The sequence below is a fragment of the Triturus cristatus genome, chromosome 7 (genome assembly GCF_964204655.1).
Source record: "Triturus cristatus chromosome 7, aTriCri1.1, whole genome shotgun sequence".
Lineage (NCBI taxonomy): Eukaryota > Metazoa > Chordata > Amphibia > Caudata > Salamandridae > Triturus > Triturus cristatus.
The window spans coordinates 1,465,712,314-1,465,736,588 of NC_140590.1; the positions used below are offsets into that span (position 1 = coordinate 1,465,712,314).

Here is a 24,275-nt window from a genome sequence, read left to right on the forward strand (position 1 = left end):
GAAAATAAATTGCCAGCACATGCAGTGAGGTGCCCTCAGTATACCAATGTGAGCTATGTTGCTTTGCCTATAAATAGGGTCCAATGAGCACAGCCCAGGACATAAAAACAATTTATTTTATTCCACCACATTTTCACTTTATTGATTTGCATCCTCACAATAGGACAGAGGAAGGAAATTGCACTTGATATATTCAGCGGAAAGCATCACAACTCTGCTTCATTAAATAGCATAATTGATGCCACCTGTCCACAGAAAAGCATCAACAAGCAGACAGCAGCAAGCTTTAGAATCATGCTGTGCGAGATGTTTTTCATCAGCTGAAACGTTTTCTGAGAGACTTCAGAAGTGCATGCAATGCATATTCCACAGTATCTGCTAGTGAAGAACTAGTACTAATACTGCAAAAATTTGTTAAATAAGAGTGGAGAGATATATATGGTGCATTTGTTTTGATTTCAATTGAGTCCTGACATTCTAGAGGTCTATGGTGTCAATGCTGTACATAAACCCCTTAGGAATACAAAGAATGACACAGTCTAGCTAAATAACAAAATGGCGGCAACTGGTTGTGAGAAAGTAAATTAATGTGGGAGGAGTACATTTAGGCTAATAACAGAGGCCACACTATGGAATATTAGCCGGCGAATTTTACTCATTAATTCCAGGAGCTGCACCTCATGAAATTGGCTAGTGCACCAATTTCTTTGTTTGGTGCATGCTAAGTGTTAGACTGCATTTTGCACCTTCGTGCATTTTGGGTTCATGTAGTGTCAATATTTCCTTAATGTTTCCACGCTTTTCCCAAACTTCCCAGCTTGGCACTTCCTCATACCTGAAATTCATCCTTGATCTGGCTGGAGTTGGTCTGGGGATCGAGTCTGCTGATGTTGTAATAGACCGACCGAAACTCACACACGGGGATGGCAGTGTTGCCGCAAAGGCAGGCCTCGAGAATGGCATCATGGACGAAGATATACTGTTCCTGTAACACAAAAGGCAAGCAGGTGAGGATGGAGGTGAAATATGACGAGCCAAACATTGGAGTGGAGATCATTTGATAAGCTCAGTGGTGGCTTCTCCGCTAAGGTGGAGGAGCGTTGCCCTAATCCTTTTTAGCAGTGTAAATAAAGGAAAAATAAAATGATAATATTTCAATTGTATTATCATTTTATTTGAACCTGTTGCATCAGCTTTGCGGGCGGGGCAGGGCTGCTCTGGTGACAGAGGAGCAGGGGGAGGAGTAGTGGGCACTCTGAAAGAGCACATGAATGTTTGGCCGGCCATCTTGGGCCGGCCAAACATTCATGCGCACTTTGCATGTTCTCCATCCAGGCTGCATTACAGCTTGGGTGGAGAACATGCCCAGGCTACTATTCCTTGGCTGTGCGCTGAACCACTGCGCTCAGACCAATCACAATGCTGCATTGCAGCATTGTGATTGGCTCAGTAGAGCCTGGGTGCTTCCTTCTTCGGGCCGGAGCGGAGGGACAACAAGGAGAGACACAACAATCAGGTGAGTTTATTTTTCTATTTTTTAACCACCTTAACGCCCCACCCTCTCACCCCTGGATATGCTCTTCAATACAGCAGGGAGGGTGGCAACAACTACATAGTATGGATGGGCAGGCAATACATTAATAGGGAGAGTCGGCCCATTGAGGAGCCAGTGGTCTGGCTTGGCCCAAAAAGCCAAAACATGAGTCGAGCCATCAAAGGACCTATCATGTCGGATAGACATATTTTCACCTTCTTGTTCTGCTTTTATTTAAAATTGCAAGCTTTGCATAAGTAGAAAAACGACACATCTAGTTGTGTATTCATACTAGCTCTGTGCTTCAGTAGCTTCCAGTCATTAAGCAGTAGACTTCTTGTATTTTTTTTTTCCAAGTTGAATAACGGGGGAGGGGATGGTGGTAGAGGGCAGTGCACTGGATCGTCTGTGGATCGTCCTTCAATTGAGCTGCAGAGCTGAGTCAAATCCACACATTTGATGTGAATTAGGATAGACCCTAAATCCCTAGTGCACCTATTCTACACACAGTGGATATGTCTGTCCAAGTGTGTACACTGCTCTGCAGTGTGAAAATGCAGAGGACAAATATTCATCATTTCTTTAAAATCTAACTTCAAAACTCACAAAAAGGATGTTTTACCCAATTTATTTATATTTTTTCAGTTTCTCTTGTATTCAATAAACCTTGGGATAGGTCAAATAAAAAGGATATTATGCGTAAGTCACATACTGGTTTACCAAAACTTGACTAGAAAAAATGGTTGCTAATGCAGAAATCTAGCATTTCCTTATTAAGAATAGGAAAGCTGGAGTTCCTAATGGATGCTTTTTCTCTAAGAATAGGTAGAACAATCATGAACACCTCCGTGGAGGCTAAGGAAATAGCATTTCTTATTGAATTTTGTCAGTCAGTCAGTCAAACATATTTATTTGTCTATTCAAATATCCATAAAAGAAAAACCACATTTAAGAACACATAAAATCACATAGAGCATATAGAGAATAAAATATGAAATAAAACACAATTCATCACACTCAACAGTGACATATAAAAGAACTACAGTTTAGCTTGGCAGTCTTGACCAGGAAACATTCTAAAGAATAAAACACAATTCATGACACACAAAATTAGAAAATTACCTACGGTGGCTTATATAATCACTACAATTACAACAGGGCCATCTTAATTAGAAAGCATGGTACGCCGGGCCCAAACTATTATTATAAATATTATTGAATTATTAAAGCTGCAAGACGGTGTTATTTTACGCATCTAGTTCGAAAAATTCCTGAAATCATCTGGGAAAGGGCTAGTTGCAAACCTCTTTAATTCCTCAATTGGAGATCCCCAGATGTTAAGCTCTTGTGCCAGAGTCAATGGAAGAATTGATTGGGTACAACTCTAGATGCTAAATAATGGGAAGAGGTATTCATTAGGAATACCAACTTTGTTAGATATGCTTTAGGAAATTATTTACAGTTGGCACTACACACCAGCTAGATTGACATCATAGAGCACGCTAGACCCCGAAATTGTTGAAGGGGTATGAAGAAGGGGGTTCATTTCACTATGAACGCATGGAGTTGCCCAAGATTAACTAGGTGATTGAAGTGAAGTATCAGCAAGTACACCTCATGTGAATCGGGGAGAGGCAGTGATGTGACTATTGCTAGGATGACCCTCTCAGGGAATGTTTCCCTTACATGCTCCCAGGGGACATACAGTCTCTTTTTTCTTATTTGTGACAAAAAACAAACATTAGCCTTATGGGGATATGATATGCTCCTGATAATGGAGTTATTGATTCAGAGGCTCAGCAAACTATTGAGTTATGAGAAATTGATGTATGATGCCCTGGATGGGGAACACAAATTCCAGAAAATCGGGGCTCCTGTATTTACCTACCTAACTAGAGATTACTGGGGACTTACTTGCCCAAAAAGACCAAGGTACATATTTACAAAGAAGTGGCAAAGAGTGGAGCTTTGGCACAATTTGCAACAATACGGTGCACCCCTGTGTTTTCCCCTTGTGCTAAAAGTAGCTGCCTAGCGCCAACACAGGTGTCCCTGCGGCACATAAACAATCAATAATGGCAATTTGTAACGTCTATGTGTGCCGCAGAATACAGCACAGATAGAAGTAGCAAATCGTCATTATTTAACAATTGTTTATAAGCAGGAAGGTGTCCCTTCCTGCACATAAACAATCAATAATGGCGATTTGTTATTTCTATCTGTGCTGCAGCACAGATAGAAGTAGCAAATCATCATTATTTAAAGGTTTTTTATTTGCAGAAAGGGACACCTTACTGCACACGGACAATTCTTCATGGCATTTTGCTTTTTCTATGTGTGCTGCAGAATGCAAAAACGAGGAGAGTTTAAGGTATTTCTCCTCGTTGCACAATTCTAATGCCTGCTATTACATATTGTTTTAAATTTACGGCAGCATCATAAAGAAATAGGTGTTGTGGTGGAACGCTCACAGGAACACCAATTGCATGCCCCTTTCATGCTGAAAACTGTGTAAAATGGTACCATATTTACAAAGTGGCGTTAAGCACAAAAAGTGACTTTCTGCCACTTTGTAAATATGGAGCAGGGCAATGCGCCACCGAAACGTTGGTAAAAGTGATGCTCCTGTGGCACAATCCCCTTGTACATATGCCCCTAAGAGGTCTGGTCCTGACATGAGCCTGGGAGAGTTATCATGGGAACGAAAATGAGAAACTTTGTAGTTCAGTGAAAGGGGAAAGGAGAAGGGGTTTCTGAAAGGTGGAGATGCCCATCTAAAATGCTGTAGTTTAATTTCAACTAAAAAGTAATAATAGACATGATGGAAACCATAAGTGCCGTTTTCCAGATGTACTTCAGTGCTTAATTTTTGGCACTAAAGTCCACTGAAGACAAAAAAAAACAGAAGGACCTAGCATAAAGACTGGTAGCACACCAGCACAAGCAAGCGACTTGAGGATGGACAGCTCTCTCCGAGCTGAGCATGTCAAACATGCTTTGCACTCTTTGAGTCGAGACTTCGCAGAAATAGCTACCAGGCTCCACCCCAGATCCACATTCTCAGTATTGAAAATGTAAAGCGGGTGGAGTGCAAAATCAGCCAAGTTCTACCTGGCTGTCAATGACTTGGACAGCAATGCCCTGCATGTCCCTTGCCGTTTAGAAGCAGCTGATGCTTTGACCAAGGTAAACATTTCAATAGATATTGGCTGTGCCATGTTCACCAGCCTGACCTCCTAGCTTTGGCTTGTGTCTCGAAGTCGAGAATAGCCATGTCTGGCACATGCACACTTGAGCCCTACTAATAGAACACAGTCTAGACCCAGACCTAGGGTGCGTTGGGCTTATGCTGGGTGTTCTCTTCCTGTCCTCTCCCCATGACAGATAGAGAATCACACTTAGGTGTCCCTACATTCAACTAAGAGTGTATGTTCCCATTGATCTGAAAATCAAAGTTAACTGCATTCAGAGCACAATTTATGAGTTTAAATGTTTGCCATTAATATAGAGTCGTAGTCACAAAGGCATTTTGGAGTACATAAAGTAGCACTTCTGTAGTATCTGTTTGCATACTCTTATATGTCTTTGTGAATTGCCCCCAAAACATACAAATGGGAATATTTAGGCAACATTCATTTGCACTTTGTACAAAAAGAAAAGATTGTGTCTTTTTTATGGCCTGTCTTGAGAGAACAGCTGTCGCCAGACAACTGTGTGAGAATCAGAGAGGGGCTTTGGCTCTGCCTTATCGCTGGGAGCCAGGAGTACATGCATTTACAATGTTACTAATATGGAGTTGGACATTTTGCGGCAGATTCAGAAAGGCATGTAAGAGTATGAATATGATTAGTCCAGAGGTAATTCTTCCATTACTCATAAATGCTTTTGTGAATCAACCTTGCTAAGAAATTCTCCAGACTTCAACAGATTGCCGTAAGACTGGTATGAGGGTCTGGTCTGTGAAGGGACTCACCCTAATGTAAGTCTGTGTTAAGCCTTTCTTAAGTCAGGAAAATTCATTGGAAACCAGACCTAACAGTCATAAGAATGTTTAATCCATGGCAAACCCCTTACTTAGTCTACGCCAAAGTTTGTGGGTGGGGTGGAATGGATTTCCCAGGTTTTATTGGAGTATTGAGCCTCTTACAGCGAGAGGTATTATGCAGGAGCCTGTAGCCCCTGTGATGCAGGGGGCCCCTAACCCCTCCGGGGGACCCCTACCCTTTAGGGGACCCCAATCAACCCAATGTAAATGAATATCTGTGAGATGGCTGGAGACTCGTGGGTCCCTAATCATATACTGCAGGGTGCGTTATGGCACTGCGTACACCCTGTACAGAGTGTGGAAAAAGTGCTTCTATGTGCTGTCTGTGAAAATGTTGAAGTCACCTGGGGGGGAGACCATGGCTTACTCTGCAATATCGCTTTATATTTTGCTTCCATTTGGCAGTGACTAAAATGGAAATATTAAGAGTCCAAGTCTCTGTTTCCTATTAAGATGTGCTGGTGCACTTCCATTAAAATGGATTGCACCCTTGCTTTGAAGTACCATTAAAAGCCCTGTCTTTGCAGTTTGAAGAAAATGGTTATTTCATTTAATTCTTGAGCCTACTGAATGGTTAAGCTTCTCTGAGCAGTTGCGAAGTATGTGTTTAAGTCCCCAGGGAATATGACTGAAAAAACATTGTGTACCTCACTAACCACGCTATTATTTTGTAGGATAATGGCAAGTAATCAGAGCTGAAGCATGATATCTCCCATATTACATAAAGCAAAACTGCAATAAAAGTGACACATTTTCAAATGTTTTTCCATTCTTTCATGGTAATCTGGCTGCAAAGTGAAGTGAGTTTGTTTCTGTAGAGCAGCCTCTTCACTGAAGTGGTGTTTAACCACAATGCAATGTTGATGTGGCAAGAGCTGCCTTATAATTATACTGTCTGGGAAGTTGAGAGCAGAGCTTGCGTCATCAGTCAATACTTCTCCATTCTCTGTAAATTCGAATTTCTGGTGGAAAGTACACAGAACAGAATACAAGTAAAAGATCAAAAGGTACGCCTGGCTGTGCAAGAGTGCTGGTCCAGCCTTTTTCACTGTCCATAAAGATGATCACTGTAAAAATGGAATTATGTGCTCTTGCATTTTCTAGAAAAATATGAATTTGCTGCACTTGCCCGTTAATCGATGATTTGCCACATAATTTGCAGATTTTTAACAAAACATGCCCTCAGCTCAAATAGATGAAATCTAAATTTGCTATACACAAGTTCCATTGTGGCTACAGTAACTCTATGAACTTTATTGCCGCCTTAATGAGTTGACTGCTATAACTAACCATTTAAAGTTGTGATATTGTTGCCCAGATAGTGTAGCCCTCCCCATTTGGTGGACTTGGAAAAAGACGTGAGTCTACAAAAGGAGACCACAACCATCGACTCTCAACGTAATTCAAATAGGGGGGATAGAACGATCCCTTCTTTGTTAGGATTTTTATTTCCCTCATCAGACAAATTCACATGACAGATCAGACAAATTCACATGACACACTCGTGTCTCATAGTTACCGTTATTTCAAAAGGACAATCTGGCTTTATAAGATGACAACTATTTTAGATCTCTTTTTAATGTTTCGTGTCTGAAAACCCAAAGAACATGCCAGGAGACATGTATGTAATAAATATGAAATGTACTATACTGTTGGACTTGGCCCTTCTGGCAGGTTCACCCCTGAACTTTTTTGATTTTTACTGGTGACTTGGTGTGGTGATTGTTTGGTTTCTGCGCACTTTCCCTGTGTCCCAGGGTAAAGTGCGTGCGTGCTCTGAGTGCATGTGGTGAGATAGGCCTGCCCTCCCATAGGAATGCATGGGGAATGTATGTGTCCCTAGTAGTTCCTGATGCGTGGGGTGTGCAGGCCCGAGTTTGGTATGTGCGGACTCGTGGGAGTGAATGCTGCGCGATGATGTGTGCGGCGTGTATGTACCTAGTGTGGAAGTGCCACTTCTAGAAGTGGGCACTTCTGTGTGCAGTGTGTCTGTCGCGTGATTGGCTGGTCATGTCATGTGACGGGCTAGGGATTCCCCAGTGTCAGGATGAGTCACCCAGTGGTGAATGGGGAGATCAGCAGCTAGATGGGTGGGAGGAGTCCACCTGGGTCCTGAATAGGACAGGGTTTTCCAAACACAATGCTGGCCCCGCCCCCTGTGGTGCGACTGACGACCCTAGCCCTGCCAGTGAATAGAGTGAGGGGCTGAGCACATCAAGGGTGCTCCCCAACCAGCTGCGACTGGTTTTCCCCCTCACCCTGAACCCAGAACAAAGGGTTTGCCTGTATAAAAATGGGGCTGTGTCCCCACAGAAACTGTTCTCTTCCAGGATCCTGAGGGGGGCTGCTGCTGCTGCTGGAGGCCAGGAGGAACCGCCACTTGGGACTGCCTTCCTGCCCTGGAGGGCCCAGTGAGCTGGCCCCTGGCCCAGCCTTGCCCCCTGCCTACCTTCCTAGAGACTTTGCTGGACTTTGTGTTGGTTCTCCTCTAAAGCACCTGGAAGTGCTTTTCTTTCCCTCATAGCGCTGGGAGCGCTTGATGTGTGTCCCTGAGTGCCTGAGAGCGCTCTCACTTTGGCCGTAGCGCTAGGAGCGCTTTATTCTGGAGGCCGGTGCCCACCCGGCATTGTGGTGCGCTTGCGGGTGCCTACCCCGCTTCTTTGTTTATTTTACGGCGGGAGCCCACCCCGCCGTACATCTGCCCAGGCGGGAGCCTACCCCGCTTATGTAATTATTTGGGTCGCGGGTGCCTACCCCGCTTTGTTAGGGAAGTGATATCCCTGGCGGGTGCCCACCCCGCCAGGGACCTGGCCGCTGTCTGAAGTGGACTAGCGGGTGCCCACCCCGCGGAGGAACCACCGCCGCGGCCCGAGCCGCAGGAAAGGAAAGTGACGCCGGACTCGAAGCCAGGGGGTTGCCCGGCAACCGGGACTCCAACCGCCACGTCATTCCGACGCTGAGCGGAAGTAGGAAGTCCCGGCTCCCGGATCCCCCGGCGAGGAAGGAGAAGTCCCGCAGCCCAAGAGAAGCCAGGCGGGAGCCTACCCCGCTCTGGCAGACGCCCCGTCAAGCCGCCAGCAAAGAGGGAGAGCCTCCCGCCGCGACCGGAGACAGGATCGTCGATCCGGTGAGTGCGGGAGGGTGCAGGTTACTGAGCGCTGGTGCGCTCCATCGAGGCTCCAAAGTCGGGGGCATTTTGTTTCGTAAGAGGAGCGGCCCCGGAAGGCAGCGGGCCGCTCCAACATTGGCCCCCATATTGGTGTAGAGCCCTACAAGGCTCCAACGTTAGGGGCATGGTGGTATTTGAGCGCTCCTGCGCTCCAACGCTACGGGGGCATTTCTCCCTGTCTAGAGCCTGAGGGCTCCAATCCATCGTGGGGGCATATTATTTTAGAGCGCTCGTGGGGCTCCAACACCCCGCATGGTTTTCTTTGAGCGCTGGTGCGCTCCACGTTATTGGGGGCCACATTCGTTTGTTTAGAGCCCAAGGAGGCTCCAACACTTGCCCTATTTGTCCCAAGAAGGCACAGTGGTGCCCACGCTCATTCCTACAGCTGCCCAGCACTTAGTGGGCAGCTGCCACGTTTAGGTTGGGCATTGTGCGCCTGGCTTGCGCAGCCTGCGCAGTCGCGCCCTGACAGTATTGGATATTGGTCATTTCTGCATCCTGAGAGGCCAGTTGGCCTGCGGACAGTTATCTTGTGTTGTGCCCTCCCCTAGGGCACTTGGTGATTTTCATACATGAACTTTTTGCGCCTGCGCAATGCCTTCATGATATTTTCTGTCCTGAATTGTGTTTACACCTCTAAATGTATTTTATGCATCCTGTGTTTATGTGCTTAGACCCCTACAGGTAGAGTGATACTTAGGTGGTTGTTTTCTCCTTAGTACAGGTGGTACTAGTGAGGTCCTAGTTCCCTGCGTGGTATTCCTAAAGGTGGTTAGGGTTGCGTAGGTGGTACGTTCTGATACCAGTAGTTACTGGTTGTGTGCTACATGTTCTATTTTTAGTGCTACAGTGATTGTGTGCTATGTTCTCAAATATTATTCCTACGTTCTAAGTGCTATTCCTACAAAGTGCTAATTCCTGACAGTGGTCCATGTGGCCCTGTCCCCTGTATATATAATCCCTTGTAAATTCTGCCCGTGCCTGTTGGCACATTGTAAAGTGTGTGTTTTTATCTAATGTGTTGTGTATAATACAAAGGTTATTTTTATATAATACCTTGTGTGGAGTTTCCTTTGTGGTGGGCCTTGGGTGTTGTTGCTGGGTGCGCGCGCAAACGCTTTACACATCGCCTCAGGGATAAGCCTGTCTGCTCGTGCCAAGCTACCAAGGGGGTGAGCAGGGGTTATCTTTGGCGTGTAACTTCCTTGCCCTGACTAGAGTGGTGGTTTCTGCCTGACTTTGGCGCAAGCCTTGGCCAGCCAGAAATCCCATTTCTAACATTGGTGATCAGCGGTGGGATTTGGACTTGCGTTTGCGCTGTACCGCAGCGGCAACTGGCCGCACTACAAAACTCTGCATTTAGATAAATCACATGGTATAGGGATTATTGTTTTAAAATTGTTTTTAATTGTCATTTCCTTGGAAATGTGTTTTTGTGCACTGTGAGTTAGGTGTCCCTAGCTCGGGAGGGTAGATCATCCCCCTTAGTGCATTGTGTTTTCTGGATTCACCAGAGGGTGGGATCCAGTGGTGGCAGCGTAATAGTGTCCTGTACATTTGTCCCCCGCCCTGCGCCCAGAGTTGGTACCTGTGTCACGTGGTGGTCAGGTTGAGGAATCAGGGGTGGTAGAAACTGCCTTACCAGTCCGAGGGGAGGGTTGTGTGTGGATGAGTGGTGAGTGGCACTAGGCAAGTGAGTGTGAGTTCTCTGGGTTAGAGAGCTTGCTGAATCTTTTTGTGAATTGTGTACTCCTGTTAAACTCAGACCCCTAGGTTCCCTGTGTGATCTTTTCTCTAGAACGTCTGCCAGAATGGAGCCTGCTTTTGATCTCAGTGATCTAGTTTATTACAGTATGCAGGAGTTGGAAAGGTTCTGTAGAGAAAGAAACATAGGGGTGAGAGAGTCAGACACTGTGTACAAATTGAGGAACTACATGATTGGATGGCAAGCAGATGAATGGAAACGTGAGCGCAGTGATGAAGAAAGGGCCCGGGCCTCACACCTGGAGGGTGGTGGGTCTGTGGGGAGCCCTGAAGACTCAGAAGAAGATGACAGTACCTGGACGCCAGTAGAGAGTGAGGACCCCGTAGGTAGGGAGTCCCTTGCTGGGTCCAGCGTAGAAGATAGCGCCTCACCCCTTTCCCTGTCCCCTGAGCGCAGTGGTAGTTTTCTGGATTCCCCAGTGAGGGTGGAGTCCAGGGGGGGCAGCAATATAAAGTGCAGTATAGAGAGTCCCAGTCCCAGTTCCCCGAGTGTGGTACCTTGTTCCCGAGAGGAGGAATGTAGGTTGAAGTTCAGGGGCAGTAAGAAGCTGTCTCACCAGTCTTGGGAGGAGGCTGTGGAGGAATGTCATGATGCCCTGGTGGACTGGTTGGTGTTTAACCCGGAGCAGGATTTGGATGGAGTACTAAATATGATTATCAAGGAGCAGATGCTCAGTAGTTGTTCTCCAGGGTTGCGCCAACACCTGTTGAGGTATAACTCTTTTTGTCCATGGAAACTTGCAGAGGAAGCAGAGCGCTGGGAAAGGGCCAGAGGTTCTCTAGTGTCATTAGTGAGTGATTCCAACAATAGTGGGTCAGAGATCCTCCAGCCCAGCGTGGTGGAGGAGGCTCAGTGTAGCCCAGCTAGGTCCCAGGATAGCGAGGAGGGTGTAGGGGCTCGCTGCCTGGCTCAGTGGAGCAGGAGTGAGGGGGTGACCGAGGGTCCCCAGACGCCCGAAACCCTGCCTCAGGACTTGGATGGTTTCATGAGGGAACACCAAGTTGGGGACCTAGGCTGTCCTGTTAGTCCACTTGAGGAAGATCTCTTAGTGAGTGGAGGACCTGGGGCACCTGTAACCAGGGCTCCTGTGGTTCTGGAGTCTGGCGGTACCGCTCCGGTAGGGAGGGTACAGGAGTCCAGCGTGAGTGATTGGGGGATGAGTTCCCCAGTGGAAGAGCCGGTGGGTCAGGGACTTCCCAGTTGGGCTAGGTTCCCGTGTAGTGACCAGGGTGACACCACTTCTGTTCTGGGGGATCTCCGCGCACTGTCAGGTGGACAGGGGACGGGAGATCAGCGCCAGACAGACAGTCGCTCGACATACGTGTCATTTGATAGCCTCAGGGGGATGGAGTGGAGATCCCCAGAAGTCCTGGAGTGCCAGGCAATTATTCCACCAAAGGTTCTAGGCCGGAGGTTGGAAGGCCAGGTTCGGGATCAGCCTGACCTGAAGGGTGGGACGTCTGTAATCAGCGTCCCGACCAGTTCTTCTTCCAGAGGTACCGCCCCAGTTGGTAGGGAGCAGGGTTCTGGAAGGGGGTGCAGAGGGTGGGAGAGCCCACCTCTGCCCCCGGTACAACCTGAGGGGTTAAACCCTGGGTTGGAATGGCGTTCTAGGTGTACCCCTCGCCAGAGGAGGAGGAACCCTAGGAGAAGAGGTAGGGGGAGGAGAGCCTTCCCTGAGACTCCTGGTCCACCTGAGGGTGTAGACCCTAGGCTGGAGAACCAGTGGCAGTCTAGTCCTGTCTTTCAGAGAGGAAGAGTGGAGAATGGCCGCTATGTGCCAGGGGTTACTACCCCCCACTCTGTGGTTAGGCAAAGACCAGTGGCACCTGGGTGGCCTAGGGCCTGGTCTTGGCCGCGGACAACTTGGGAGTACCAGTGGGGTAGCCCAGTTGGTCCAGACAGTGGTGTTAGAAAGAATTCCATGGGTTCGCCGTGGCGTAGAACCGGAGGGTGTCCCTGCAGTTGCGGGCCCGCGTCCGTGTTCTATCGCCCCAAGCAGGGAAGTCCATCACGGTGGTGATTGGGCTGCCCTGCGTTTTGGCTGGAAGGGGGTTGTGTTGGACTTGGCCCTTCTGGCAGGTTCACCCCTGAACTTTTTTGATTTTTACTGGTGACTTGGTGTGGTGATTGTTTGGTTTCTGCGCACTTTCCCTGTGTCCCAGGGTAAAGTGCGTGCGTGCTCTGAGTGCATGTGGTGAGATAGGCCTGCCCTCCCATAGGAATGCATGGGGAATGTATGTGTCCCTAGTAGTTCCTGATGCGTGGGGTGTGCAGGCCCGAGTTTGGTATGTGCGGACTCGTGGGAGTGAATGCTGCGCGATGATGTGTGCGGCGTGTATGTACCTAGTGTGGAAGTGCCACTTCTAGAAGTGGGCACTTCTGTGTGCAGTGTGTCTGTCGCGTGATTGGCTGGTCATGTCATGTGACGGGCTAGGGATTCCCCAGTGTCAGGATGAGTCACCCAGTGGTGAATGGGGAGATCAGCAGCTAGATGGGTGGGAGGAGTCCACCTGGGTCCTGAATAGGACAGGGTTTTCCAAACACAATGCTGGCCCCGCCCCCTGTGGTGCGACTGACGACCCTAGCCCTGCCAGTGAATAGAGTGAGGGGCTGAGCACATCAAGGGTGCTCCCCAACCAGCTGCGACTGGTTTTCCCCCTCACCCTGAACCCAGAACAAAGGGTTTGCCTGTATAAAAATGGGGCTGTGTCCCCACAGAAACTGTTCTCTTCCAGGATCCTGAGGGGGGCTGCTGCTGCTGCTGGAGGCCAGGAGGAACCGCCACTTGGGACTGCCTTCCTGCCCTGGAGGGCCCAGTGAGCTGGCCCCTGGCCCAGCCTTGCCCCCTGCCTACCTTCCTAGAGACTTTGCTGGACTTTGTGTTGGTTCTCCTCTAAAGCACCCGGAAGTGCTTTTCTTTCCCTCATAGCGCTGGGAGCGCTTGATGTGTGTCCCTGAGTGCCTGAGAGCGCTCTCACTTTGGCCGTAGCGCTAGGAGCGCTTTATTCTGGAGGCCGGTGCCCACCCGGCATTGTGGTGCGCTTGCGGGTGCCTACCCCGCTTCTTTGTTTATTTTACGGCGGGAGCCCACCCCGCCGTACATCTGCCCAGGCGGGAGCCTACCCCGCTTATGTAATTATTTGGGTCGCGGGTGCCTACCCCGCTTTGTTAGGGAAGTGATATCCCTGGCGGGTGCCCACCCCGCCAGGGACGTGGCCGCTGTCTGAAGTGGACTAGCGGGTGCCCACCCCGCGGAGGAACCACCGCCGCGGCCCGAGCCGCAGGAAAGGAAAGTGACGCCGGACTCGAAGCCAGGGGGTTGCCCGGCAACCGGGACTCCAACCGCCACGTCATTCCGACGCTGAGCGGAAGTAGGAAGTCCCGGCTCCCGGATCCCCCGGCGAGGAAGGAGAAGTCCCGCAGCCCAAGAGAAGCCAGGCGGGAGCCTATCCCGCTCTGGCAGACGCCCCGTCAAGCCGCCAGCAAAGAGGGAGAGCCTCCCGCCGCGACCGGAGACAGGATCGTCGATCCGGTGAGTGCGGGAGGGTGCAGGTTACTGAGCGCTGGTGCGCTCCATCGAGGCTCCAAAGTCGGGGGCATTTTGTTTCGTAAGAGGAGCGGCCCCGGAAGGCAGCGGGCCGCTCCAACATTGGCCCCCATATTGGTGTAGAGCCCTACAAGGCTCCAACGTTATGGGGCATGGTGGTATTTGAGCGCTCCTGCGCTCCAACGCTACGGGGGCATTTCTCCCTGTCTAGAGCCTGAGGGCTCCAATCCATCGTGGGGGCATATTATTTTAGAGCGCTCGTGGGGCTCCAACACCCCGCATGGTTTTCTTTGAGCGCTGGTGCGCTCCACGTTATTGGGGGCCACATTCGTTTGTTTAGAGCCCAGGCAGGCTCCAACACTTGCCCTATTTGTCCCAAGAAGGCACAGTGGTTCCCACGCTCATTCCTACAGCTGCCCAGCACTTAGTGGGCAGCTGCCACGTTTAGGTTGGGCATTGTGCGCCTGGCTTGCGCAGCCTGCGCAGTCGCGCCCTGACAGTATTGGATATTGGTCATTTCTGCATCCTGAGAGGCCAGTTGGCCTGCGGACAGTTATCTTGTGTTGTGCCCTCCCCTAGGGCACTTGGTGATTTTCATACATGTCCTTTTTGCGCCTGCGCAATGCCTTCATGATATTTTCTGTCCTGAATTGTGTTTACACCTCTAAATGTATTTTATGCATCCTGTGTTTATGTGCTTAGACCCCTACAGGTAGAGTGATACTTAGGTGGTTGTTTTCTCCTTAGTACAGGTGGTACTAGTGAGGTCCTAGTTCCCTGCGTGGTATTCCTAAAGGTGGTTAGGGTTGCGTAGGTGGTACGTTCTGATACCAGTAGTTACTGGTTGTGTGCTACATGTTCTATTTTTAGTGCTACAGTGATTGTGTGCTATGTTCTCAAATATTATTCCTACGTTCTAAGTGCTATTCCTACAAAGTGCTAATTCCTGACAGTGGTCCATGTGGCCCTGTCCCCTGTATATATAATCCCTTGTAAATTCTGCCCGTGCCTGTTGGCACATTGTAAAGTGTGTGTTTTTATCTAATGTGTTGTGTATAATACAAAGGTTATTTTTATATAATACCTTGTGTGGAGTTTCCTTTGTGGTGGGCCTTGGGTGTTGTTGCTGGGTGCGCGCGCAAACGCTTTACACATCGCCTCAGGGATAAGCCTGTCTGCTCGTGCCAAGCTACCAAGGGGGTGAGCAGGGGTTATCTTTGGCGTGTAACTTCCTTGCCCTGACTAGAGTGGTGGTTTCTGCCTGACTTTGGCGCAAGCCTTAGCCAGCCAGAAATCCCATTTCTAACATATACTGTTTAGCAAAGCCGTTTCTTCATGAATACAATTGCTGCATTAACTGCCTTTACTTGCTGTATAATTTAGTTAACCCAGCCACATAATTTGACATTCCACACCTGTTTAATTCCAGAGGCTGTGAGTGTAAATCACTCGATTTCTCTTCTTTACTTCCATTTTTTGATAGGATGAGTATAAAATAGTATTAACTCTCTGGCGCAGCAAAAAGAACATAGAGGTCGGGTGTCAACCCGCATTGCATCGGAATTGTCTGATGTTTTGGGCTCAAAATCCATCAATTGTTTAAAGTCCATCCTCTGTCATCAATCAAACAGTTCCATGAAATGAACAATGAAAAGAATCAACTAGGAATGAAAAAATCTAGGGGCATATTATCAAGCATGGAGTTAAAATTATCGCCGCTTTAGCGGCAGAAAACTGTCGCTAAAGCGGCGATAATGGGCTTGATAATATGCACTTGAGAATTCCCATAGAAGCCCATATTGTCACCAAAACATGGGCTTCTATGGGCATTCTCAAGGGCATATTATCAAGGCCATTATCGCCGCTTTAGCGGCAGTTATCTGCCGCTAAAGCGACGATAATTTTAACCCTGTTTCTTGATAATATGCCCCCTAGATTGTAAATGGGAGTATGGGCTATCGTTTAAAATCGGTTTTTTTCCACTGGTAGTTGTAGAAGAGGGAATCATTTATCGTGTCACTCAAACAAATATGCTTTTGATTAAATGGAATTTGGCAGATGCAGGAGATTTTGACTAATGAGCAGGTCTCAAAACCAGCTGGTGTTCAAGCAATAATAAACATTAGTTTAAGTGTCCTTCCTAATTAGGCCTGGGTGGAACTCGCAGAGTTTTACTCCATAGAATTCTGCGGAGTTAAAGAAAAACTATGCGAGATTCCATGGAATGCCATGAACGGGCAGAAATAGGCACATTGCTCTGCTCATGCTGTGATTTAAGGCCAGGGGCTTGTTCTTTGGTGAAAAATCAGCATGAGCGGCACCACAAAGCGCACCAAAGGGCATAGCTTCTTGAGTCAATTTTGCTCCAGTTCAAGTAGATTTTCTACTCAAGTGGCAGCATTCTGACCATGCGCTGGAGAGGAATCTCATCGGGTGCCCTCCTAGCCACAAAAAATCGTGCTAGGGGATGCCTAATCTTATTTGCACTTGCCAATTTACCTTTTTCGAGAAGCACACAAGAAAAAACTCTGCAATGTGGAGGATATCAAAACTTGGCCAGAACCCCATATTACAAACTTAACGTGGAGTGGCAAAAATTCTGCCAATTCTGCCAGGAGAGCAGAATGTATTGCCCATCACTTTTCCTATTTTTTTAAAGTGGCATGTAAAGGACTAAGCTACATTTCTGCTATGGGGTTGGGAAACAGCAAAAAGATTACTTGGCAAACTAAAATCTGATGCAATCTAATTTCATATTTAAATGTAAAGTGTATTTTCTTTTCCTTCCATGCTACAATCAGGCAGGCAGTGTGTTTTTTGTGCGTGTGCAGAAGTAAATAGCTTGTAGTCTTTGAAGACTTCAGGTAAACTGCTATGCATTTACAGTTGTTTCATTTATGCCTATGTGTCACTTCACTTCAAGGTAATTCCAAAGATTACCTACCTGTCCATAAAGTCCTTTTTGGTAGTCTAGGAATCATAATTATCTTATGCAATGAACTAGAGCTTGACACTTAAGTGGCATGTTCACCTCACTAAGAAGGGAATGTTCTTTATTATACACTAGTGAAGAATGACATAGTGGAAATCTAAATTTCTCAAGATGGCAGTTCCTTTATATACATGTATGTATAAATGTAGACATGTGGTATTTGTATAGCATGAACCTAACCAAAAGGCAGCGGAGTTCTGCACATGGTCAAAAGCATGGATTTAGTTGAGTGAGAGTGATGTATTATTTTTAAGGAAGGGAATCTTCAACTCAGACTTTGCTTCAAAAGCAGAAAGTAATGGCTTCTTTACTGAAATGAGTACTTTGTTTTGGCACATTATTGTCCCTTGATATTGTCATCAGTTTCAGAGAAATTCTGTATGTTTATTTGAAGGCTTACATCTTTGGCAGGCTTACTATATCAGTTTTTCAAATCTGCAAGCCATGGTGAACACAACTTACCCACCCCTGAACCGTAAAACGCCCTTACCACTCAACACCCTCACCCACACCTAAACCCTAAAAATACCATTACCACCCAATACCCCTACCCACCCAGTAGGTACTTATAGTTATGACGTAGTTTCCATAGAAAAGTGATTTTTCTTTTGCCAATAACTTTGGCACCATTTGATGAACCCTCACCAAATTTTCAAAACAAGTTTGCCACTCACATCAACTGCTGTGTTGAAAGTTTTGGGTTGATCCGTCAAACGAGGGCCTAGAAAAAGGGGGGAGCCCAAAATGTGCTTTCTCAATGCAATTTCCCATTGGGATTTTAGACACAGTTACAGTCTGAATCGCTGAACGGAATTACACCAAATTTGGCAGAAAGGTATATATTGGTCCAGAGAAGTGCCTTTTTCTGATCAGGTGTAAATCTGCTCAGTAGTTTTTGAGAAATCAAGGGTAAACCACATTTGTACATAAAGGGACGCAGCTCCTCCAAGGATCCGACAGTTCCCTTGGTGAAATCTGATTGGCTGCCAACACTTGAACCAGGAAGTGCAGGCAGCCATTTTGGTATTTAGCTTCAGCCAAGTGCCACAATAAAAGTTTAAAAAAAGAGAAGGGGGCAGGGTAAGAATTAACTGACCCTCTACGGAGGGGTCCCTCAGGGAACCTGCCTGGGGTAAAAAAAAACATTTTATTTTAATTTTTCTGGTTGGGGGATGAAGTCCCTTTGGCTGCTGAGGGTCGTTGGGGGCCAAGAGCCCCTATTGCTGCCACAAGTAAGTCCCCCAAAGTGGGATTGCTGAGACCTTCGTCCGAGGCCCCACCCCCTTTCTCAACCACTCTTCAAAGGGGCCTCCTGGTGCACTACTGGTTGGGGGATGAAGTCCCCCTGGCTGCTGAAGGTCACTGGGTAGAATAACCCCTATTGTTGCCACAAGTAAGTCCACCACAACAGGATTGTGGAGACCTTGTTGGAGGCCCCACACCCTTTCTCAATCACTCTGCAGAGGGGCCTCCTGGTGCACTACTGGTTGGGAGATGAAGACCCCTTGGCTGCTGAGGGTCACTGGAGGGTAAGAACCCTGATTGTTGCTACAAGTAAGTCCCTCACAGTGGGATTGCTCAGACCTCAAAGGCCCTGTGCCCCTGCCCCCTTTCTCAACCACTCTGCAAAGGGGCTTCCTGGCGAACTCCTAGTTGGGGGATGAAGTGTAGGGTTGAACACGCCGGCGAACTCCGCTCTGTCGGCAGTTAATGGAGTTTTTGCTGCACTCCAAATTCCTAGTGGAGAGCGGAGTGGTAAAACCCCGCAAATTCCAAGGGCAGAGTAGCGCTTACCACCCACCCTTTTCAGAGACTCACACACCCACTCAAACACTTATATAGCCACTTCTGTTCCCAATCATACTCTCTCACACCCACTTACAAACTAACTCAGGCACTTATACACCCACTGAGACACTCATGCACTCATTCACACACTTAGTATCAAAGGCTAGTGGTTACAGTCAGGAAGTAAAATTTTGAAAAAAATTACAAATTCACTTAAAAAGCCAAAGGTTAAAGAGATGTTATAGTTGTGAAATAGAATTTAAAAACCTTCTAAATTCACTGAAAAAACAAAGGTTACAGGGACTTTATAGTGAGGAAATAAAATTTAAAAAACTTTGAAATTCACTGAAAAACCAAAGAGGTGCCTTTACCATGCAAGTTCATTGAAAAAACAACGGTTACAGGGATGTTATAGTTAGGAAATAGAATTAATAAATCTTAGAAATTCACTGAAAAAAATCAAAGTTACAGGGACATTATAGTTACACTCAGTTTTCACTCATACAAAACTAGTGAAATTCACCAGTTATAGTTATCTGAGCTAACTATAACTTACGCCCCCCGCAATGCACTGCTTATGACCTGACATATTACATCACTCATGACATGGTCAGTACATCACTGATGACATCACTGATGGTATCTCAAATGACATCACTAATGACATCACTGATATCATCCAGTGATTGTGAGTGTTTTCTAAAAGTTATTTTTAAAACGTATATACCAAGGTATCAAAAATGTAGAATTAGTATACTTTGTGTACTACTTACAGTGGTTTATTTTTTTAAGTTAGTTTATGTGAGTCGCTGTGTGTCTGTGTGTATCAGTGTGTGAGGAGGTTGAGTGACAACTGCACCCTGGGTTTGTGGATTAGCTGGCATGCAACCTGATCGCAGATGGTGCAGGCATGGTATCGCCTCTTACCTGCATCACCAGCGATCAGGTTGCATGCCAGCTAATCCACAAACCCAGGCTGCAGTTGTAACGGCTGGCATGCCCCCGAGTTCCGCATTGGAATACTAAAGCATATGGGATTGGAGCAGTAGCGCAAGTTTCGCGCTGTGAGTCTCATGACTACCCTTGGCAGGGACTTGTGTTTTAAAGGAATTCCTTACATATGGTGTCTGACAAAGGAGTTTGGAGCCGGGCACTATGTAAGACATAAGGCTGAGCAGTGAGTTCAAGGGTTCATGAAATACATTTTCAGACCTTGAAGTATGAAGTGACAAAGTTCGAGCAGGTCAAAAAAAAGGGAACCAGGTAAGCGCTGCTATAAGTGATTGGATTTTAGGGGGAACAACCTTTACAACGCAACTTTTACAACGCACTACCATTACAACGCATTTTTTACAACGCATAATCCATTACAACGCATGATATTACAACGCAGGATACTACAACGCATTTTTAAAAACTACCTTTACAACGCATTCCATTACAACGCATACTACCATTACAACGCATACCATTACAACGCATAATATTACATTATACTATCCAACACTTACCCTACTGATGCACCCCCTGGAGTTAGAATAGTAATTTTTACCCCTATACTATCCAACACTTACCCTACTGATGCACCCCCTGGAGTTAGAATAGTAATTTTTACCCCTATACTATCCAACACTTACCCTACTGATGCACCCCCTGGAGTTAGAATAGTAATTTTTACCCCTATACTATCCAACACTTACCCTACTGATGCACCCCCTGGAGTTAGAATAGTAATTTTTACCCCTATACTATCCAACACTTACCCTACTGATGCACCCCCTGGAGTTAGAATAGTAATTTTTACCCCTATACTATCCAACACTTACCCTACTGATGCACCCCCTGGAGTTAGAATAGTAATTTTTACCCCTATACTATCCAACACTTACCCTACTGATGCACCCCCTGGAGTTAGAATAGTAATTTTTACCCCTATACTATCCAACACTTTCCCTACTGTTGCACCCCCTGGAGTTAGAATAGTAATTTTTACCCCTACACTATCCAACACTTACCCTACTGTTGCACCCCCTGGAGTTAGAATAGTAATTTGTACCCCTACACTATCCAACACTTACCCTACTGTTGCACCCCCTGGAGTTAGAATAGTAATTTTTACCCCTATACTATCTAATACTTACCTTAAATGTAATTTAATATTATGCGTTGTAATGGTATGCGTTGTAAAGGTAGTATGCGTTGTAATGGTAGTGCGTTGTAAAGGTATTTTTTAAAAATGCGTTGTAGTGTCATGCGTTGTAATGTCATGCGTTGTAATGGATTATGCGTTGTAAAAAATGCGTTGTAAGTGCATGCGTTGTAATAGTGTGCGTTGTAACGTCATACATCTGGATTTTAGGAATGCTTTACAGCGCCCTTTAGACTGAAAATATGGCTGACAGAAAATAGTTTAAAAGACAGTGTACCATCTTTTATCATTAAGCTTGTACAAAGGAAATAACTTAATGAAAGGCTGTCAGCATCATGAGGATGTCACATAACAACCTGTATTAACTGGACAGTTTTACAAGCGAAGTGCAGTGCTCACCTTAGCAGAATTAAATTGGAGACAAAGATTGTTAATATTTCTTTTTTTACTTTTTAAACTGCGAAAACTACCAGATTAAGTGTGTTATTAAATTGCTTTCCATTTTGGTGGTTGCTAAATGACAGTAGTGGGTTATTTTGAAACATGAAATGATATGGAAAACTAAAAGTAACTTTTCCATGTTCATGCAGGTAACACCTTTGGGGAGTATTTAAATGCTAAAGAAAATTGAGGCATTGTTTGGTTGACAAAGGCTGTGAGAACGCCGAAACACATTCCGTTTTTAGGTCTCGTGACCTGCGTTGCACTGCGCAGCAGTGCTTGCTCAGGCAAGATTCCTTTTGTCCGGGTTTTGAAAATCGACCTGGAAAATGCGGCCTGCTATTGGCCTTTCTGTGCTTGTTCTTTCATAAAATAGACACCAATAGGCCAGAGGCGGGCGCATAGCTCCGCCCCTGGCCTATTGGTGTCTATTACGCGCATTTCCTGCCATATGGTTTCAATTATCATGCCCAGACACGGGCGCGATAATTGAAAGCATATGGGCACATGCGCACCACTCGCGGCTTTGTTTTTCACAAAGGCGATCGCTTTTGCGATCGCCTTTCTTTTCCCTCCCCTTTGCCCCCTTGTTTAATAAAGGTGCTGCCTGGGGCGTATCGCTTTCACATGCTTTGGACTTATCCGTAGGCATAGGTGGAAACTTTACCCTCTAGGGACAGAAACTATTTTAGCATTTTTGAGTTGCCGTGAATTATAGTGCAAGAGAAGCATTGCAAGAAGAGGGGTAATCGGTGCAAATGCATACCACAGGAAAGAGCAAACTGGCCCCCTGCAGGCATTGCCAAAAAGGCAGAGTGTTCAGTACCTGCAGCGAACATGACGGAGGTGGTCTGGAAATTTTGCACAACATGTGAAGCTCCTGGCAAGAGTAGTGCACCAACATGCACCTTCAGGGCGCTTTGCACTGATAGAAGGCACACACCCCGCTGTGTGATATGGGAGCTGGTGCAGGAGCCTTGTGGTGTCAGAAGCAGAGCTCAGAAGCATCATCGGGCAGAGGTGAACACAATCTGGGCTGTCCATGAAATGTAAACAACCCTGCAGTGAATACCTGCTCCAAGCTTCCCTGGTAATACTCACGTGATACTGCCTCACATCATCTCATGAAAACATGCCTGCAGAGATTTGTGAACCGGGTGTTAAGAGATGCTGTTGTTGACGCCAGAGCCCTGATGAAGCTACTAATGCAGAGAGTATATGCATTCTAAACACCCTGTCTTTGCCCTGTTTATGGCAGTGAAGCAGTGTGCGGTTTGTCCCTGGAGCGGGACAGCTTGGACCATGCTTGGAATCTGCCACCTTTAGACCAAAAATCAGAGGAGGGAAGATCTGTGCCTGATCTTTATTTTTGGGCAAAGTCCTTCTGTTTCTCCACTGCCAACCCGTTCTTCCGGAAGGCCCTGCATGACAGCAAACATGGCAGAAAAAGGAGACTTTTGTCACATGGCTGCCTAATTCTTTAAAGCGGGGGTGTCTGAAAAGACGACACCGCTACACAAGGTGCAGGTAAGTTTAATCCGTCTTACAACACTGAGGGTATAGTAGCCACTGCCAACCTCAGAACGGTCAAAGCATTCTGTTCCAATTACAACAGGAACCCTCGATATTCTTTACACAACCAATAATGCAAGCTCAACCCAACATATCCCCCTCCCTTCCAGCATTGCAATGAAAAACACTGTTGTAACATATAACCAACAAGCATTTGCAATGCAATAGGTCTCGCATTTACACGAGTTTGAGCTATTGGTATTGTAAATGACAAGGCCTTTTATTTAAATTTTGGTTTTTCAAACATACATAAAAGGCATTGTCATTTACAATGCCAATAGCTTAAACTCGCGTAAATGCAAGACCTATTGCATTGCAAATGCTTGTTACAAGTGCTGTTGGTAAAATAAATGTAATTTCCCAAGAACTCGAGTGCAGGTTTTCTCTTGAGTATATACTTACCTTGCAATATAAAAGCATGCATTGAAAAAGGCATTATCCTGGTACAAGCTTGCATTATAAAGTCCATGCAAGGGTGTGTGGTAAAGGCATTACACTGTAATGCCCACTTTGTCAAGGCTGTTTCCCATCACAATACATTGCATCCGAGCCCCTCCAGAGCAGTGACTGAGAGAAATCTTCTCTGCCTAAGTTGTATATCATCTAGTTAGCTCCTTAATGCCCTCAATCAGCCTCAACAAGTGAACATCTAACGCTGGATCTAGGTTGACTGAGGACATCTCTTGTGTCACCCATTGTTCTTCGAAGATACCTCTGACTCTAAACTTTCTCATTTGGTAGGTAAATGTTCACTTTAAGTGACTGGATGCTCATCAGAAACTTTAATCATAGGAGTCCTGAGCTGAGGAAAAACAATGAATGTGCACTGATGTCCTGCGGAAGAAATGCAACAAGGAAATTATGATGTGTCCAAGGAGAATCATTGCTAAACATTTCTAAAACAGAATCAAGATGTAGATGCAAGCACTTAAAAAAAACATTCTTGAATCTAATCCTGGGCAAAGAAATTGATCACGAGGAAGGACAATACCCATTTGTGGAATTCTCCAGGTTGCATATTGAAAACTTTTAAAATGCTCTCATGGCTAAAAATAAATGTAATTTTGATGAGTGTGGCCACTCCAAACCATTCCTGGTGCAACCAGTCAGGATCACTATGGTTTTCCTCTAAAGACACTTTGTGAGTTTGTTAGAGTGCATACAAAATGATACACTTAAATAGGGGGGACGGGGCATCTTCAAAGTTTTGGTGGATATCTGTCATTCTGGAAACTTCAAATAACGCCCTTTCTTTCTCCTACAATAAACT

The 24,275-nt window shown here is 46.3% G+C and overlaps 1 protein-coding gene across 4 annotated transcripts in view; it reads right to left on the minus strand.

Moving 5' to 3' along the window:
- The window catches only part of PTPRT (protein tyrosine phosphatase receptor type T), a 1,546,842-nt gene that overhangs the window by 64,358 nt on the left and 1,458,209 nt on the right, over positions 1–24,275 (minus strand). For all 4 annotated transcript variants that reach the window (XM_085619228.1, XM_085619229.1, XM_085619230.1 and 1 more), the window contains one exon: positions 836–985. In XM_085619228.1, the coding sequence (XP_085475354.1) occupies positions 836–985 (150 nt within the window). The remainder of the gene's footprint in view (positions 1–835; positions 986–24,275) is intronic.